The sequence below is a fragment of the Gopherus evgoodei genome, chromosome 12 (assembly GCF_007399415.2).
Source record: "Gopherus evgoodei ecotype Sinaloan lineage chromosome 12, rGopEvg1_v1.p, whole genome shotgun sequence".
Lineage (NCBI taxonomy): Eukaryota > Metazoa > Chordata > Testudines > Testudinidae > Gopherus > Gopherus evgoodei.
This window is the reverse complement of record NC_044333.1, coordinates 42,898,766-42,917,743: the sequence shown is the minus strand read 5'-3', so window position 1 is coordinate 42,917,743 and position 18,978 is coordinate 42,898,766. Positions and strand designations below refer to the sequence as shown.

General features: G+C 46.9%; 1 protein-coding gene across 1 annotated transcript in view; it reads right to left on the bottom strand.

The window, feature by feature from the left end:
* ZFHX3 (zinc finger homeobox 3) overlaps nucleotides 1-18,978 on the bottom strand; it is a 233,352-nt gene that overhangs the window by 195,949 nt on the left and 18,425 nt on the right. The window contains 6 exon segments of the mRNA XM_030581651.1: nucleotides 4,397-4,537; nucleotides 4,540-4,577; nucleotides 4,580-4,762; nucleotides 4,765-4,797; nucleotides 4,800-4,892; nucleotides 9,382-12,143. Of these exon segments, the coding sequence (XP_030437511.1) occupies nucleotides 4,397-4,537; nucleotides 4,540-4,577; nucleotides 4,580-4,762; nucleotides 4,765-4,797; nucleotides 4,800-4,892; nucleotides 9,382-12,097 (3,204 nt within the window). The 5' untranslated portion in view covers nucleotides 12,098-12,143.

Below are 18,978 nucleotides of genomic sequence, written 5' to 3'. Positions count from 1 at the left end.
GACACCTGCTGGCGTTTCCCTTGGAGGTGTTCTTTCTTCATTGGGCGGCAGCTGCTCCATGTGGTCGCTCCAGAAGTAGTAGAGGATGCAGCCCAGGAGGCTCCAGCTGCCAACGGCGTACAGGGCGGCAAAACGTGCCTTCCAGCGCAGCACCTGCTGCGGCAACATGCCCCTGGCTGGGCCGCGCCACCAGCACAGAGAGTTTCCTTTTAAATTGTAGAGTTTTACAGCCTTCCATACCAGACCCTTCCCACTATTATCCCAGTTACTTGTCCAGTGATACCGTAGAGATGATATGATAATTAACAGAGTTGAAGCCATTTGGTTTTCATCAGATTAAAAACTCCCCAAAAAAGCATAAGAGGGGAGGCCACAAGCTGCTCCACAGAACCTCTATGAAGGAAGCAAATGAGGTTTCTCCAAATAATTACCTTTGTAGAGTATCTCAAACCTGCCCTCCCCTTCCTCCACATGACTCCTGCAAAGAAACATAACACATGGGAATCCAAGTAGGAGCTGGGATGGAAAACTGGTGCCCAGGCTTTGGGCTCTCCTTGTGACAAAAAATACTGTCAGCTGGCCGTTTAGAACACCCCTCTCTCTGTAAACCCAGTTCATCTATTCACCATACCAAGACCTCCCCAAGATCTCCAGTACCCTTTCGAGCTGTCCCCAAATGCCCCTCTTGTCCTGGATAAAATGGCATTATCCCATGAATCAGGGAATGCATCTCCCGCTGCCAGATGAGATACCATTCTCCCTACATTTCACAGGAAAGCCAAATCTGAATGACTTTTGCTAACCTAGTCTGAACTGGAACTCAGTTTATGATTTACAGGTTAAGAAGTTTCTCTGTCTGCATACTGTCTCAAGATCAGAAACACTCTGTAAATCTCAGAGCACTGAAGGAAAAGGAGTATTATTGCTCCCACATTATAGAGATAGGAAGGGATCTGCCCCAGCTAACGGAGCAAGTTAGTGCCGGACCCTGGAATGGATCCCCATCTCTTGGCTCCCAGCCCCATGCTTTTCCTCTAGACCACACTGCCTCAACTAGACTGGAAATATTTCATCTCCTGAACCAGCATGTCCACCTCATTCCACTTAGAGCCGAAACAAGTATTTATGATACTAGTGGCACTTTCTGGGTAACTTGTCTGACAGTATGAAAATATACTGACAAAGGACATGAGAGAGAAACGCTGTGCTCCTCTGGACTCCCAGGATTTCAGCACAAGTCCTGGTTTGATAACTTGGGGGGAGGAGGGGAGAGGAGAGTGGGGGAAGGTTGTCCGATCTCTCCATGTTTATCAGTGAGAGAAACTCCAACACAAAACCCCTCACTGAAGAATCCTCCCCCTTATAAACCAATGCTGTGTAAGACGGAACCGGGCTTAAGACATCCTGAAATACTGGGACCTTGGAAAGAGGTTGTGTTAAAGTTCGAAGCAGTCCTCAGCTCCATCCTCACCAAAAGCACTGGACGCACGGCAGGGGAGGACTCACAGACTCGTCATGCTGCTGACTAACGAGGTCTCAGGATCACATTTTCCAGCTCCGCCACTTGCTGCTGAAGTGGCTCTTGGGCAATCCAAGAGGCCAACAACATGATTTAAAGGAAAACGGCAAAGAGGCAGAGTAAGGAGGATTGTGCACGGTAAGCTTCGTGCGCTCTCTCACCCAGGCAGCATCTGGAGAGGATTTTCTCTAGCAGACAGGGAAGAACTCGATTACATCCAGTTAACTGTGCTCTAAACTGATTATGCATGTGCCAGGCTAATGGATTACATTAGCAAGAGGAAAAATAACATCCAATCAATCTCAATTTACTGCAGACCACACCAAGGGCTGAGAGAAGAGAAGAGAAACTGGTCCACGAACTGCCCCCACTCCAACTCCACCCATCAGCTATCACAGCTCCATGGCACTAAAACCACACTGAAGAATGGAAACCTTGAGCTAAGGACCTCAGTGAACAACTCTGTCTATCTACAGCCAATTTCTTCCATGTAAATGAACACCGAATCCATCAATGCGCTGGGCTAAAACTCTCTGGGAACCTCTCCTTTCATTGGATAGCACAATGGTAACTAATTAAGAAGAGCAACATGACTTATACGATTTACAATGGAAGTGGTTGGGGTACCAACGCAATAAATTCCGTACAAGCATTTCATGGAATGTGTGGCTACACTAGCAGACTTTTATACCTATGCCAAACTGGTAGGTGCCCATGTTTGATATTTTGATACCAAGGTAGTTCCTGCTCCCTCCTGCTTCAATGTTTCACTGCAACTCTCACCTCAAAGAGGAACGAGATTTTAAAATCGTGATTAAGTGCTCAGGGCTGAATCTACCGAGTGTCCCTGAGAATGAATTCCTTCGCCTGACTGGGGAAGGCCTTTCACAAGCCTCCAATATATTGTTTTAGAAAACCGTTCCCTGCACCATCTCTTCATTTATCATTTTCCTGTTTTGGCAGGAATCGGAAGGAAGGACAAAGCCAGTGCCCACAATCTGCTTTCTCACCAGGGAGCACAACAGAGCCAGAGGGTCTGAACCAAGAAATTTTGCAGCCTGTCACCATTGTCTTGTCCTCACACAACAAACAACAACAACAACAACAACAACAACAACAACAACTCAAATCTAAAGACTATTACAAGTTGAAATCATGATGCTTGGTACAGGAGTTTTTAATTCTGAAGACAGATCACTTTATTTAGATGTTCTCTCCTAGCCCCCGAGAGATCTCTCCCTGCTCCCACTTTCACCGCAAATCCCCTTCAATACATATCCACAGCTTCTTTGACTTTACTAAAAGATAAGATACTTGAAAGCAGAGAAATAGGAGTGAACTTAGTCATCTTCAGAGCCGAGCTGCGCCATGCCACTGATAACAGCAAAGTTCAGAGGAGCCCTGGTCATCATCCCACTGGGCCTGCAGCCCCCGGGAGCTTCCTCAGGGCATGAGTCTCCAGCTGCTCTAGCCAGGCTAAACTATTCACCCCTCCTATCGCTTTCCCCTGTCCCCCTGAAATTGCTGGAGTAATTCCATTCCTGGATCAACGCCCTAGTTAAAAACTGCACATTTCCTCCTTAGGCAGGTGGGGATTGACACAGGGAGAGATGCAAAGTTTTTGAACCTCACCTGATATGGGAGAGGTACACTCAACAGCAAAAGGCACGGCAGGGTTATTAAAATGGAATAAATAGGGTACAAACGGAGACCACTTAGTCTAATCCAAACTGTAGATCACCTTTAGGGTTACAGGGATAGGAGAGGAAAGGAAAGGAAAAAAGACAGACAGAATATAAATTGGAGCAAAATGAGAAGCCAGCGAGGAACAGAGCATGGGTAAGTGAGTAGAAGGTATGCGAAGTGAGGCGGCTTAGAATTTATGGCGATTTGTACTGATTGTTCATACTAAAGCCATTATGGGATGATTAGAGGAAAAAGGTGAAGCTTAAGTCCAATGAAAATCAATAAAAACGTCTGGAGCAATTCTGCTCGCGGAGTGAGAGGACTATTTACTGTATCCGGAGCTCCTCTTGGGTTACAGCTTACGGGCGAGGTGGGAGGAGAGAGAGAAATGAGCCAGGAGAGGAAAAGATGGTTATGAAGGCCAGAAAATTGGGAGGCAAGAGGAAAAAAAGACAAAACTCCAAAGATAACAGTCATGGAGCAACGTGTAACGTGGAAGGTGCAGTGGTAATCAAAGGCTGTGATGTATCATCTAGGGAAGCTATCAGTTTGACCAGTGCCTCAGTCAACTACATGTATATAGCAACAGATTTGTCTTGCTTCTTTCCCAGCAGGCTCAGAGCGTGGTTCAATAACACATCCTCAGCACTCCCATATTGCACAGCACAAAAAGAAACAGGGCACTGGCAGCTTCTTGACACTCCCCACATGCATTCTAGCATAGAGGCACGCTGCACTGGAGTTCCTTCTTGGATGGAGTAGCTTTGTTGAAAGTTGTTTGCAGGGATGAGGCAACCTGACATAAGGCAAACCCTAGCTAGCAGAATCCCTTCTGAGATTAGCATGAGAAACCATGTTGTTGGGATGCGATTTTCAGACAGGACTGATGATTTTGATGTGCAATGGGACACACCTTAAAGGGATCTAATTTTCAGAGGACAGGTGCTCAGCCCCTCAAGCTGGGCACCCAACAGTCACTATCACTTTTGAAAAGTTTGGCCTAAGGCTTTCGGAGCCCAAAAGAGTGCTAGCAAAAGAGCAAGCGAGGAGGTATGTGATCCCAGTGAGCCTGCGGGCCAAGCCCCATGGAGGTACTAGACTGAGTGGATTTCAAATACCCACTCTCACCGTAGCTCAGAATTGACAATCGGGTCCCCCTACAAGGAAGACAGAGCGTGAATCAAGCCTCACCTTGTACAGCTTCAGGCTGGCCTATGCCTGGAGTTAACGTGTGTGCAGACGCAGCGTTCTCCAGACTGTGGTGTAGTAGTCACAGGCAATTGCACTTCAGATGCACGGGGTGCCAATGGCCACACATTTCAGCCTCCATTCTCATTGGCCTTGCCACCCTCTTTGATGTGCGCTACTAGTTGTACTTCTGCACATGCTTATCAGTTTTGCAGTGAGCTGGAAGTTTGCCTTGAAGCTGCGTGTTGTAGCGGCACAATTTGCACTGGTATGAGTCCCCCATCACTGCCTTCCACTCCTCCTCAGGTAGGCTGCGCTCCGCATTCATGTGCAGCCCCAGCATGTCCAGGTTGTCTGTGGTGAACTTGTGCACACAGCACACTGGAAGAGCTTCAGTGATGGTCATTTGTTTGTGTGAAGCTCTCACCCAGGTTCATTAGCTCCTCGGACACCAGTTGCCTGCCCCCCAGCCGCATGTCCAGGGGGATCTCTCCACCCACTGCACAAAGGAGAGAGAAAAATACAAGTCAGACAAGCTGGATCCTGTACCTCCCATGACAGTAGCCCAGTAGAACATTCACACCCCCAGCATGCCCCATATATGCCCATCAGGTCATGGGTCAGAAGCAAAACACAGCAGGACTTCTCACCCCTTTCCCAGGCCCCTGCACTGCTGGTATCCCGGGCTAGGCACAAAAGTGCCAGCTGCCTGGTTCTACAGGCCATTGGGCCCGGAGCACAACAGTCCCCTTGTTGCCCAGTCCAATATCTGCTGTCCCTTGGGCCAGGAGCACAGTAGGTCCCTGCCAGCCAGAGAGAAAATAATGTGAGTCCCAACAGATTTTAGGAGGCCAAAGTCTCCACTATGCTGCTCTGTGAACAACTGTATGACACTCTCTCACTTGCAGACTATCACCTATGTGGTCACCTCTCAGGAATCGGACAGTTCTCTTCACGCAGGTAAGGACACAGGGAAGAGACAAGAAGGGTCACCCATGGGACATCCAAACCCAGATCCTGCTGAATAAGAGATTCTCTGGCCATGGTGCACAGCAGCACAAGCAGCGTGATTAGGAAGTTATGCTGCAGCAGCACCAAAAGTAATTCATTTCTGCAACTAGCAAGAGCCTCCAGCTGCAGCTTCCTAAAAGTGCCATGCTCTTAGCAGGAAGCCTCAACACTCGTCAAACAAATTCAGAATGGTAGATACATTCACGGAAAGTCCTGGCTGGGGGCAGATCTTATGGTCAAGGAAAGGATGACGGCTAATAACTGGGGAAGTACAAGTATGCGTATGTGTGTCAGGGAAAAAAAAGTCAGCAGGAAGCATGTTCTCTCTCTTGCTCTGTCATATCCCCGCTCTTCAAATTATCACTGACCCAGCTAAACCAAGAGCTGACCTCCATTCACTTAGAGTAAATTAATACAGCAAGCTCTTATTTATATCGTTAGAAAACTTGAGGATGTGGAAGGAGGGAAGACTCCTCTCCATTACCTGGGATCTCATGCCAAAGCAAATAGCCCAACCACCAGCCTCCATGGAGGAACTCTCCTACTCCTCCCACACTTCAGCTAGTTTTGGTTTGATATTTTTTCCCCCTTTGCAACAATTAAGCCTGGACTGCGTGTGCAAGCTTGGTCTAAGGGGTATTTTTTAAGTCTGATTAGCCTTCAAGTCTAGAGCTAATCCAAAAAGGGAAATTGTAATGGTTTCCTTTCTATGCTATCCAGTCATTTGCTGAGGAACAGCCAGCATCGGAGCGGTCTCAATTTGCTGAGCAGGGTGTGCAATTGTGCAGAATTCAGAAATCTACACAAACCTTTTCTAAGACAAGTGCTCCTGGATGGCTGAGGTTAGTTTTCAATGCACTGCGTGTGCTGCCTCTCTTCCCTGCAGAGATGTATGGCCATAATGATGGTTACGTCTCTAGTCAGGGAAGAGCAATGAAGCCTTTAGTTCCATCTGGCTGCAAGGCACAGGTAACTGGAGCAGACGTCCCATGCCCACGAGCACACACAGTGCTCACAGAGAGGAGACAAGGCTAATGAGGGAAAAGTCCAGCTTGCTGGCACATGCACTCCTTTCCATGTGCCAGGGCTCGCATGGAGTAGGGGCCTTTCCTCTATCTAGGTACGTTTTTCATCCCCACCACTGCACTGTCTGATCATCTACTTCAGGGTAGGCAGCCTATGGCACAGGTGCCGAAGGCGGCACAGCGAACTGATTTCAGTGGCACTCACGCTGCCCGGGTCCTGGCCACCAGTCCAGGAGGCTTTGCATTTTAATTTAATTTTAAATGAAGCTTCTTAAACATTTTTAAAACCTTATTTACTTTACATACAACAATAGTTTAGTTATATATTATAGACTTACAGAAAGAGACCTTCTAAAAAGTTTAAAATGTATGACTGGCACGCGAAACCTTAAATTAGAGTGAATAAATGAAGACTCAGCACAGCACTTCTGAAAGGTTGCCAACCCATGATCTACTCCCTCTCCTGCCAGGGCAGTATTGTGCACCCAAAGGCACTTGCTACTGCACAAGCCACTAATTTTTAATGTCCCAAACAAACAACTAGGCTTCCTCCGCTTCCCCTGGGAGATTTTTCCACAGCCTACCTCTGCCATCCCCAGTCAGGCCATCTTTCCTGACATGGAACCTAGCCTCTCTTCTGAGCTAGTCCATCGCAGCCACTCCACAATAGAGGAATGCTGAATGGAAATGGAGCCCCCAAAATAGCTAATGTTCTGCTCAAACCTACAAGCCCTGAGCAGGTCTGGGGTTCAATGGAAAAAAAGGGGCAAAGCACCTCCTACCTACCAAAACAATGATTATGAATATGTTTATAAGCAGCAAATAAAAAAAGAAGGGACAGATGACTAAGGAATGAGGGGGAAGGGTCTTAAAAAGCATCCATGCAGAACAAAGCCACTCCAATAGACCCAAAGTAAAAGATTTATCCGAAAAGCTAGAATTGTGTCTAGTGCTTAATGGCAAGGCAGGGCCTCTGTCCTGCAACTCCTAGCTCAAGATTTGTAGCCAAGATCCTAATGCCATAAAGTGCACAAGTCACAAATCACTTCCCCAACGAGCTTAGACTCACTCAAGATGCTCATATTCAGCTGGAGTCACTCAACAGTACGACACCAGCTAGGTTACGCCCACTTCCTCTCAGGAACACTTCTCTAGAGCTTAAGGTAGGCAGGGCTAGGGACTTTGAGAGGGGTATGTCTCAGGAAACCCTAAACATGGTGACTCCCCATAATGTTGACAACGTCAACAAGCTACATTATAAATGTTTTTATATAGTTTCTACTGGCAACCTGGAACGATTAAAAAAAGTCACAGCAAAGACAAGACCATTGCCACCTTCCGCAAGGACGCAAGCTGGGACAAGAGATACGCGGAAGAAAACTGTAATTACTCTTTGTTTGTAGTGCCTTCCATTCCTCAGTTTTCCTTTTCTTTTCCTTTTTGATGTTCTGTGTTCTTTCCCCTCTCTCAAACAAACAGAGGCTTTGAAAATTTAAGATCATCAAGCCCCTCTGTGCAGCAATAAGGTAAAGGCTACAAAGGTACAGGAAAAAGACGCTTGAGTCTTGGGAACCCAAAACATAGTGTGTCAGGAGTAACGGTCTTGGACATTGGACAGGCTAGTTTGGTCTATGGATGAATAAAATTACAAATGACAGAGTTCAGGAAAAAGAGGTCAGGTCAGAGGAATGTAGGATAAAGTAGGTGCTCTCCTTGCATATGTAATTTCTGAAAGCAATGTCAAATAATTGTGGTTATAGTGAACTGGGGTGCAGAGAAAGGGTTATTTCAGCTGGTAAGTGCTACAGACCCTTGCCAGAGCTGATCTGGTAGAGTTCAATTACGCTTCACTATTTCATATTGGACTGGCAATAGGCAGCTCAAATACATATGGATGGATGCATACTGGGTGTACCATAGCAAGGATTCCTGTAGGTGAAGATACAGTTGTGTCTTTTAACTGACTCTAGCAGTGTATCAGACTTTCAAGAGGAGATTTAGCCCATCATTCCAAATTCTAACTTTATTCTTAGATAGTAAATTCCTTGGGGCAAGGACTGTGCCTTTACTGACAATTCTGATGCCAACATGCATGCATAGATGTATAACAAAGTCTTGTTTTCAGGTAATAAAGTGCCATTAATATGCCTATTCACAGAACATGCTGTGTGGATGACAAACCCCCTTTAAAATAAACAGATGACCTCCCTTCCCTACACCAGCCAACCTTTGTCCAACCCTTCCTATCCTAACAACTCTCGGTGTTCAAGCTTTGAGTTTCAGATCTCAAACCAGCATCCATTGCAATTGTCTCTACTCACTCCCTTCACCAAGCAAATATCACTCATTCTACAAGCATCTATCACAACTGTCAATCACGTTTATCCTGACCTCACAACTGTCAATATATTTCACTTCTCCAGATCCAGATCCCCATAACAAACATCTACCCTCACTAATACAATGTAACTTCCAAGCATCAGACCTTCCCCTTTCTCATTAAACCCCCCTTCAATAGTATGCTTCCCCCTCTCCAAACTAAGGAGGGAGTAGAAGGTGCCTTTGCTGCAGGTACTGGAGACCCCTTAACAATCCAATCAGCAATGCCCACCCATTGCATCCTCTCTCAGTGGCTTCACTGTTTCCCTATTCAATTTATCAACAGAGTTTCCTGAAATTCACAAGAAATACATGGGAACACAAGAGGGTGCCAAGATTTTCTGAAGATAAGAAAAAATTAGGGTGAGAATGGAGGAGAGTCTATCCCTTCCATAGTTCACTAAACTGTGTATGTATTGCATGGAAGGCTATAGATATTTCAGAATAGGATTGGAGAAAAGATTGGGATGGACAGCACCTCAGTCACCCACAGGGCGTAGTGGTAAAAAGAAAATCCCTCTCCCCCCACACAGACACGACAGCAGCAAAACCAGGAAAACACTTCAACCTCACCTAGAGATGGAGCCATAGTTGCCATAGGATTGGTGGGATCGAGTTGGTATCCACCCATCATGAACTGGGCATCAGAGGAACTGCTGTCCATCTTCAGGTTGGGTAGATTCATGTTTTGTGCCAGGTAGTACTGGTACAGCTCAGCCTCAGCTGGGGAGGGCAGGCTGCCAAGGCCCAGATGCCGGTTGTGTTGGATTTGGGTCATATTCTGCTGAAGCAGCATCATATTGTGCATATGCTTCTCACTGGTCATGTGAATGCGAAGGTTCCTAGCTACATTGGTTTCGTAGTCACACACCTCACAACGCCAGGTTGGTTTGGTTTTTGGTTTGGTGGGTGAGGGGGCCCCACAGGTGCTACCAATGTTTGCTGCCGCAGCTGCTGCCGCTGCCGCAGCAGCTGCCGCTGCCCCAGCAGTGTGACTGAAGACTTGCTCTCCCCCTCCATTCTGCAGGTTTTGCATGTTGTTGAGATGCTTGTCAGACTGCATATGAATACTGAGGTTGCCTTTGGTAGTAGTGGAGTAGTTACAGACCTCACAGCGAAAAGGCTTATAACCACAAGTGTAGCTCTCGCCCCGTGCCAACCGGGGGTGTGGCTGTCCACTCTTGCAGTACACACAGGAGCCACCTGGCTCGGGGTGCTTCTCCTTCATGTGTGCCTCAAGTGTCTGCTGGTATTTGTAGTGCCAATTGCACTTGGGACACTTGAGTGTCTTACACGAGTTGCGAGAATGCATCATGGTCATGTGGCCGCCTAGTGATCGTGAGGAGCCCAGGACGGTGTCACATTTTGGGCACTCCACGCCACTCCCCGAGGGGCACTCCCCACCCCCAAGCTCACAGAGGGGACCAGCATGCTGGTGATGGGAGAGGTAGCTCCCATCCTCACCCTCGGCACTCTCATTTGGTTCTGGTGCTGTGGCATTGTCTTTACTGGCACTTTCATCGATGAAGTCCAACCTCCTGCTGCCCTCTGCCACGCTGGCTCCACCGCCCTCATTGTTAAAGCTTAAACGACTCCTCCTGTTTGCACCATCAAAGACAAAGGAAGAAGCAGAATTAGAACTAGAAGAAGCTGTGCCCCTTGACAGGGTCTGGAGCACGTTAGGCATTAAGGGAGAGTTAGAAATGCTTTGGTTTGAGAGAGCAGGGTCCTTTTTGCTGCTGCTACCTGCCACAGCTCCAGACTCTTCATGGGACCTGTCTTCCAATTCATCCTCCAACTCGCTTGGGAACAGTCCTTTGCAACCCTCATCATCATCGTCTTCCTCCTCCTCTTCCTCCTCTTCCTCATCCTCTTCTTCCTCCTCCACATCCTCCTCTTCTTCACCCTCCACCTCCTCAGTTGGCTCTGCCTTTTCTGAGAGGCTATCCTGGTCATCCATTTCTTGCTTCTCACTATCTGCTGCCCCAGTGTCTTTTCCCTCTGAGGATTTGGTAGGACTGGAAGCCAGCGGGCCCAGGGGGACTGAGGTAATTGGGGTTTTCAGAGCTGAGCTGGTCAGCCCACCAAGGTTCAAGAGGGCACCAGGCGCCAAGATGCCTGATGGTGGCTGCTCTGCTCCACTGGCAGTGCCAGTCTGGAGAGCCTCTTCCCCTTCCATTCGAATGCCACTGAATTTCCCATAAAAGCTGTGTCCAGGGCCTATGAGGTTAGCTGCGGAAACTAAAGGGTGTTGAAAGTTTTTGTTTTTTGGTTCCAGAAAACTTACAAGGGGTTCCTTGTCTTTGCCTATCCCTTGGATGATAGCGGAGATGTTCTTATTGCTAAGAATTCTCCTCTCCTCCTCAGTCAGAGTCATTCGATGGTCATGCACTGCATGGGTCACAAATGAGCGGACATACCCAAAGGAGAGCTTGCACAAGAAACACATCAGTATGGGCTTCCTCTTCCCATAGAGCACAAAGCCATCAAATTTGGACAGGTCCACATTGTTGGGAACATCTTTGGATACACAGGAGCTTTTGGCAGAACCGTCGCTGTTCAGGTAATCCTTGTTGCTTTTGTGTCGCACATCAAAAACGCGGAAGCTGTGCAAGACAGGGCTGATGCCCGTCAGGGCTGAGGTATTCGGGAAGGACTGGTCTGAGCCCTCAAACCATTTCCCGAAGGATGAGGCTATGTGGAAAGTATTAATGATCTGTGGGTACACGGGTGCAGCAGAGGAGGGTTCTCCTTGTTTGCCCCCAGCGTTGGGTAGAGAGTTCATAATGAACAAAGGGAGAGCCCCACTGCCACTGCCACAGGCTCCCCCACTTTGGATCAACTGGTTGACGCTTTCAACAATATACGCGGAGCCATCTGGCTGATAGACTATTTCTCCAGCAAGGTTCTCCACGTCACTCTCCTCGTCCCCCTCCTCACTGGTATCGCTCCCACTTTCCTCCCTCAGTGGAAGAGGTGGGTGGGCACTGGGGCAATGGTGCTCCATATAGGTCTGTAAACTGGCAAAGGAGGCCAAGCATTCGTTGCAGCTGACCTCTTTGCTAGTGGACTCAATGTTGGGGCCAGCTGAGTTGGTGCTGTCTGGAATGCGCTCATTAAAGGGGACCCTCAGGCTGTCTAGGGCCCCGTGGTTTTCGGTTGTGGACTGCTCCATGCTACTGGGTTTGTCAGGGAGGTGGGTGCTGTTGAGTTCAGTCCATTGCTGGTGCTGAGGGATGCCACACCCATTGTCCTTCCCAGAGATGACAGGCGAGTCACAGCCTTCCATGATAAGGCCTGCATGGAGCTTTCATTGCACCCACTACGGCTTGGACCTAAAGGCAAAGAGAGAGGGGGGAGACAGAAAGAAAGAGAAAGGCGAATAAGTTAGAGAAGGCACACACCGCGTTTCCACACAGCAGTCGCTATAATGCGCACAGTCCATTTCATCCTAGAGCATCCAAAGCCCTGGAGGGGAGGTAGCGCCCCACTAATAAGCTTCTGAAATGCAAGACCTAACCCAAGGTAATGAGGATAACACAAAGGGACTGAAGCCAGGGAGAACAATCATGCTGGGAGCTGAAAGAGCACTAAAACCAGCTCCTTACTGGAGGAAGAAAAGGTGGCCTTGCCCCTCTTTTGCAACTTAGTGACAGAGGTAGAAAAAAGGAAGAGTCAAGACTGAGGCACTGGGTGTGGCCGGGGTGCAGTGACCCCCAAAGACTAGTAACTACACTGTATCCCTAAGCAGCTTAGGATCTTTTTAAAAATGATGCAATTTAAGCCAATTTTAAACTAGAAAAGCCTTTGAGTGGAAACTGAATTAAGAAGCTACAATGAAATAATGAAACTAACTGCTGCAACATTAAACTTCTATGGAGAGTGCCACAGAGGCCCTTCCACTCTCCTTACTACCAGGGGAATTAACACACTTTCCTAGCACACACGTACAGAGCAAGTGACTCCTGAACTTGGATCCTGCCATTTCAAGGCACATTCTTCTGTTAAAAGTCCTGGGAATAGAGAGAACATTGCTGTACCCTTCACACATCCATCTTTGTCATGGACCACTAAGACCTGGACCAACTCCCAAGGTCCTCAAACTCATAGGACATTGCACTCACAGAGATTTAACAACTTGGATATCTAGGCAGTTAAATTCAGCCAAGCACATAGAGAGAATATGAAATTATTTAAGAATGTAGAAATTGCCAAACCAGATCAAATCAAGGGCCCATTTTAACCAGTATCCTGTGTTAGGAGCCAGTATCAGAGGAGGCAAGAAACCCCACAGTGCACAACCTGCTCATGGGTAAAGTTTCTTTCCAACCCATGTGTGAATGGTTGGCTATGCCCTGAAGCATGAGAGTTTACACCTCTCCCATTTTTTTTCTACTGTCCAATATAACTAGATGTCCTCATCAGCTGTGTCTAATCCTTTTTTAATCCTATTAAGACCTTGATCTCAGTGATATTCTGTGGCAATGAGTTCTACAGGTTAATCGTGCATTATTTAAAAACATCATTTCCCTTTATTGCTTTAAACATATTAATTACTTTCCAATTCCACTGGACATCCCCTTGCTCTTGCACTGTAAGAAAACGAAGAATGGAAAGACTAAATGACCTCTTGGCCATGCAAACAGTAAATGATGGGACAAAGAGCAAGTGACGGAACTGAAAGATGGTACAGAACATCTTTTCCCCAGACAAATGGATTGATTTTAAAAAAAGCCACCACCACCCCTCCCAACACACACACACACACACACACACACAACAGAGCAGATGTAATACCTTTGGATTTCTGTTTTATACTTCTTTACAAAATGTATTCCTCTCAGTTTGAACTGAACTGTGACATGAACTGAAAATTGGTTAAAAGAGCCAGCAGAAGTGAAAGTGACAGCTGGTCCCAACTTTTCCCTCAAAGTTCACTTCAACTGTCCTTTCTGAAACTGACAGAAGTCGTCTAACCTCAACATGGCAAACCCAGCTATGGGCAACTCAGGCGTAAGTCTGTAAACAAAGGAAAGGACACACACACGTTGTATCTAAGGAGACGATGAGCCAAATGCTGCGCCTCGCACGAAGCACTATAGCATTTCACCAGAGTTAGCTGTGGACAAGTCTTGCGATCCCTTCACCCTACTGTGGCTCTGTTTGAAGCCATTCAGCATTACAGAGCACTGGGCGTGCTGGGCACATATCTGCACATGGGTAACGAGTCCTAGGGTCATCCTACAATGCTCCGGCCCAGCCTTGTGTCACACCTGCTCCAGGGCTCACTAGAGGTCCCTAGTTCTAGCTATACCCACCTCTCGTTCAAACACATGGCTTGAACTATCTTCCTTATGCCGGTAACTCTCAGATTTACCTTGCTACTTCGGACAAGTCTCCTGTCCAAGCTAAAATCTCTTCCTGTCAGACACCCCTTTGTGGATGTCCAGCTAGCAACTCAATTCTGCATGGCCACAACTACATGACCTGCCCATCTCAACTCTTATCAGTCACCACCCCCACCATCCTCCTCACCACTCAGGCCCATCATCTCTACTTCTCTCTCTGAGCCCACACATTCAAGCTGTGTGAATCCTACCACTTCTTCCTGCTCATCAGCTCTACGAGTCAGCTTTTCCCTCTAGCTATAAAACTTATCCAAGCCCACAGTATCTCATGCCTTTACTGTTACAACCATCTCTTTGCTGTTCTTAATGCCACCAAATCTATTCAAAATGCTGCTGGAGACATCACCTTCCTGGCTTGTCATTTCAGCCATGTTACCCTACTCAGGGCCGCCCAGAGGATTCAGGGGGCCTGGGTAAAGTGGGGGAGGGGACATGAAAAAGGCACTACTACTCACCAGGCGGCGCTCCGAGTCGGTGGCAGCAGCGGGTCCTTCACTCTCTCCACGTCTTCGGCAGCACTGAAGGACCTGCCGCAGAATTGCCGCCAAAGACGCGGTGCGACTGAAGGACCCCCCCCCACCAAAGTGCCACCGGGTGAGTAAAAATTAAAAAAGGCACCTCTATCCAGGGAAGGGATTCTGGGCCAGGGCTTGGGGGGCCCCTGTGGGGCCCGGGGCAAATTGCCCACTTGCCGCCCCCCACCCCCGGCAGCCCTGACCCTACTACATCCCTTTGCATCCTGGCACAGGTCCCATTCCCCATTATATTAAACAACGTACTTAGCTGGACATGGACTACCACCCTTCCTACTTTTCATCTTATATGCTACTGAGCCATCAACCCCCATCCCTGGGCCAAAGCTGCCAGCCACAATTGCCAGTCTGACAATTTTTCAAACAAGCATCTTGGTGCTCTCTCCGATGGTGCCATTTTTTCATGGGAGACGCTCCCTGTAAAAATCCACAGTAGCAGTATGTTATCCTCTGACTTTCCTTGAAATCCACCTATGACATGATACCTACAAACACCTGAAGACAGCAGTGCAGCTGGTGTCCAGTGGCTGCTGCATGCAACATGAATCCTGTCTCACTATTACCTCACCTTCCCACACTGTTGCATTCATCGGTTGTGTCTTATCTGATAACCCTTTGCGGCAGAGTGCGCCTTTGATATGTATGTACTCACAGTGCCTAGCACAACAAGGCCCTGGTCCTGGATCAGAGTCACTAGGCACGACCACAATGCAAACAGCCACCAACAACTAACAACGGACTGCCAATCAGCAGGACCTTGTTGCAAATTACGACAAGCCGGTTTTGGTTATGTACATAGAGGCATCGCCACATGGATGGAGGAGGCAGGAATTCCTTTCTGTAGAGCTCTGGAGCAACTGCAATGGACATACAGAAGTCATTGCTAAGCACCTCATTACCACAATGAGCACAGAAACCAGAGCTCGCAAACCTCATCTAGAATACGCTTAAGCCAATGCAGGGATTGTTCCTGCAGCGCTACTGAACTGTCCAGACTAGTTGTGAATGTCCCCAGTACCGAGTTTCCCTGACTTTCCCTGGGAGATTTCTTCAAACCCTAATACATCTTTGTCAGGAATTTATGTGATATTCAGCCTAAGTTTTCCATTTCTTAATTTTATATTTTAGTCTACTTAGGTCTCTTTGAGTCAATCCAAGTAACGCATGTATACTTACATCATTTTTAAAATAACCTTTCCTCATAAATCATTTCTACAGCTCCCTGGTCATTTTAGTTGCTATTCTCTGAACTCCCTCCAGTTAATCTGTAACTTTCTTCTTAGGAGGTGCCAGAACAACCTGAACAATACTCCAGGTTTGATCACCCCACGCCCAGACCAGCTGAGAGGAATCACCACCTCACTGATCCATAGAGACGATGCTTTTGTACATACAAGCGAACACTTGCACTCTGCTTTTTTGCAGCCCTGTTACTTTACAAAACTCCAATAGAATTAGCTGTCTACCGCCAACTTTGGGTCTCTTTCAATACAACTGATTCGTAATCTTTTATTACATGCTTGGAAAATGTAACAATACTTTATTAAGTGCTAAACTATCATGGATCTGAATTTGTAAATTTATCTGACCCAAGGATTGAACCTAGTCGCTATGGTTAAAGACACCTGCGCTGCTACATTCTTCCCAAAGCTGTATGCCCTGAAATTTAAAGAATACCTGTAAAAAACCCAAAACCAAACCACCCTTTCAGTAACTGAGCCCTGTTGGGCAGGTACGATGTTTCATTGTAACACCATTCAAATACATAAAATGAACTTTCCATTCATACAGTTTAAATGTTACTATGGGCTTGGTGACATAGGAGAGAAAAATACTGGCTACATGTGCAATTGGACAAATTCACTGAGTGAATGTTTGCCAAGCAGTATCTGGCCAGCTGCAGAGCGAGCTGAATGCCACAAAAAGTGGTTCTTGAATCATTACTGACTATAACAAAGTACCTGAGTAATGCATCACTTGGCAAATTTGTTAGACCTGCTCTTTCTTCCCCGGCTTCACTCTTCACCTATCTTTATTTTTCTTTCCTATAATGGACCGTGGTGGATATTTTCCTGACTTTGCCATCTATGCTATTTCTTCTCTCCTTTGTCTCTCTCTCTCTCCCTCTCCATGTTATTATATTTCCCTCTCCCTATGTAGTTCTCTTCTTCCTTCAATATATTATCACTTCCTCCTCTCTCATTACATATACATATGTACACACATGCATGCACTCTAATTTCGTCTGAGTTATCCCCTCAATCTCTCCAGTCCACTCCATTCACACCAATCCCACAGGTAAAATTTACAATTTCTGTGACGCTATGTCCAGGACAAAATTTGCAAGTAGTAAACTGGCAAGAAAGCTGATAAGCCTCTCCAAGTGAGAAGCCAATTCTCTCACATCCCAACCTACTGGGATTCTTTTCAGGGTGCTATTCCTGGACCCTGTTTGGGATTCCATCTTTTTCTCTTCCTCTGGCTAGCAGTTTGATCGCTTACGCTAATCAAAGCTCTCAGGCTGGTGAAAAAAAGCGAGACTGTGAACCAGGCCTGCACAACGTCGGCTCACTGTGTGGCCGCGGGGGGGGATTCTAAATCCCGCACAGATGGCGCTCTGCGAGCAGCCCAGAGCCCTTTGAATCCTGGCCGCAGCTCCAGCAGCTGGGCTGGGCTGGGACGGGACTGGGATTTAAAGGGCTCGGGCTCTCCTCAGTGGCAGGAGCTCTGGGCCTTTTTTAAATCCCTGCCCTAGCCCCGTCAAAGCTCCAGGTTCCCCCAGCCCTGATGAAGCACCTGAAAGCTCATGCTCCAGTACGTCTGATAGTCTATAAGGTGCCACAGGACTCTTTGCTGCTATACAAACAAGTGTTCATTCCCCATTAACACAGTATTACTTTGTTAAACAAAAGTCAAAGTAATCGAGACAGAACTAAATAAGAAAATGCAATTGCCTTCTCAAGAAATAGTTAAAGCAAGAATAGGGCCACTCAAAATTCCAGACTATTTCTGGGAATGCATCTGATTGGCTGGAAGATGCCTGATTGACAGTTCGGGCCAAAAAGTTTAGCAGGGCAATGAGGTGGGAAGGTTAACAGCCTGATTGTAAAATCAATGTCGTAAATGCTTGGTAAGTTACAGAAACATGCGGGAAGAGGAGGCCGCGATTGATAAAGGACTACGGCTTTGATGCTGCACTGGGGACTTGTTTATTGACAGGCAAGCCAATCTCCTCTCCAAGCCAGGCCAGTCCAGAGAAACCTGCAAGCATTTACCAATTAATGGTGGGCTTTTCTGCCTCTGCGTTGCTCTAACAACCCTCCTCCACTCAGCCAGTTAACTGGCTCAGGAGATGCTGCTTTAAGAATCTCCTTGCTTTTGTCTTTTGATTTTTCTGAATCTCAGACGGCTGCTAGTGAGAAACTCCTGAACCAGAATGCCCTGAATGCACTATTTCCATTGGCCCCTGGACAGGTTTCTGTCCTCTGGGCTCTGTGACTGGGAGCTTTCTTGCTCATTCCTTTCAGCCCCAAGAACAGACCTTCTTTCCTGGGATGGGGCCAAGAAAGAAGAGCTGAGAGTGACAAACGCCTGAAGGATAGTTGTGGGGGTTGTGTAACAAAGGTGGGAGAAGAGGCTAGAGGAGGGATTGAACAAGAGGTGTTTCCTTCAGTTAACTATGCAGGGTATGGAAGCACAGGTGGGCTTTGGGCTCTCACACTGTTCTCTTTCTCGAACTGAAGATCATTGATTTTATGGGAACCCACGTTTACAGACAGTGCTGATCGACTTGACGAGTTGACTTCTACCTCCTTAAGTAAGACCGAGGTTTCCTTATTGACTGGCTGATAAACAGCAAAGAAGAGAAAAGAGAATTTTAAGAGGATGAGGAAGTGTACAAAAGATGCTTGTGCAGGAGGGCTCAGGCAATCCTCCTATATCTTGTTGCCTCTGTTCCTGGTCAGTCATAACCCTTTAAGTCTAATCCAGTAGTTCCCAAACTTTTAACAACCTGTGAACTCCTTTCACTGAAATGTCAAATCTCATGAACTCTCTCCTTAAAATGAATATTTCCAGGGATTTTATCCTTTATCGGAGTATAAATTATCAAAGCAGTGATCATGGAAATAGAAAATTTGTTTTTATGATATGCTCACTACACACTATTATTCTTTATTATTTATCATTACACTATTTTTATTACATTATGAAAATGGCAACACTCTTCC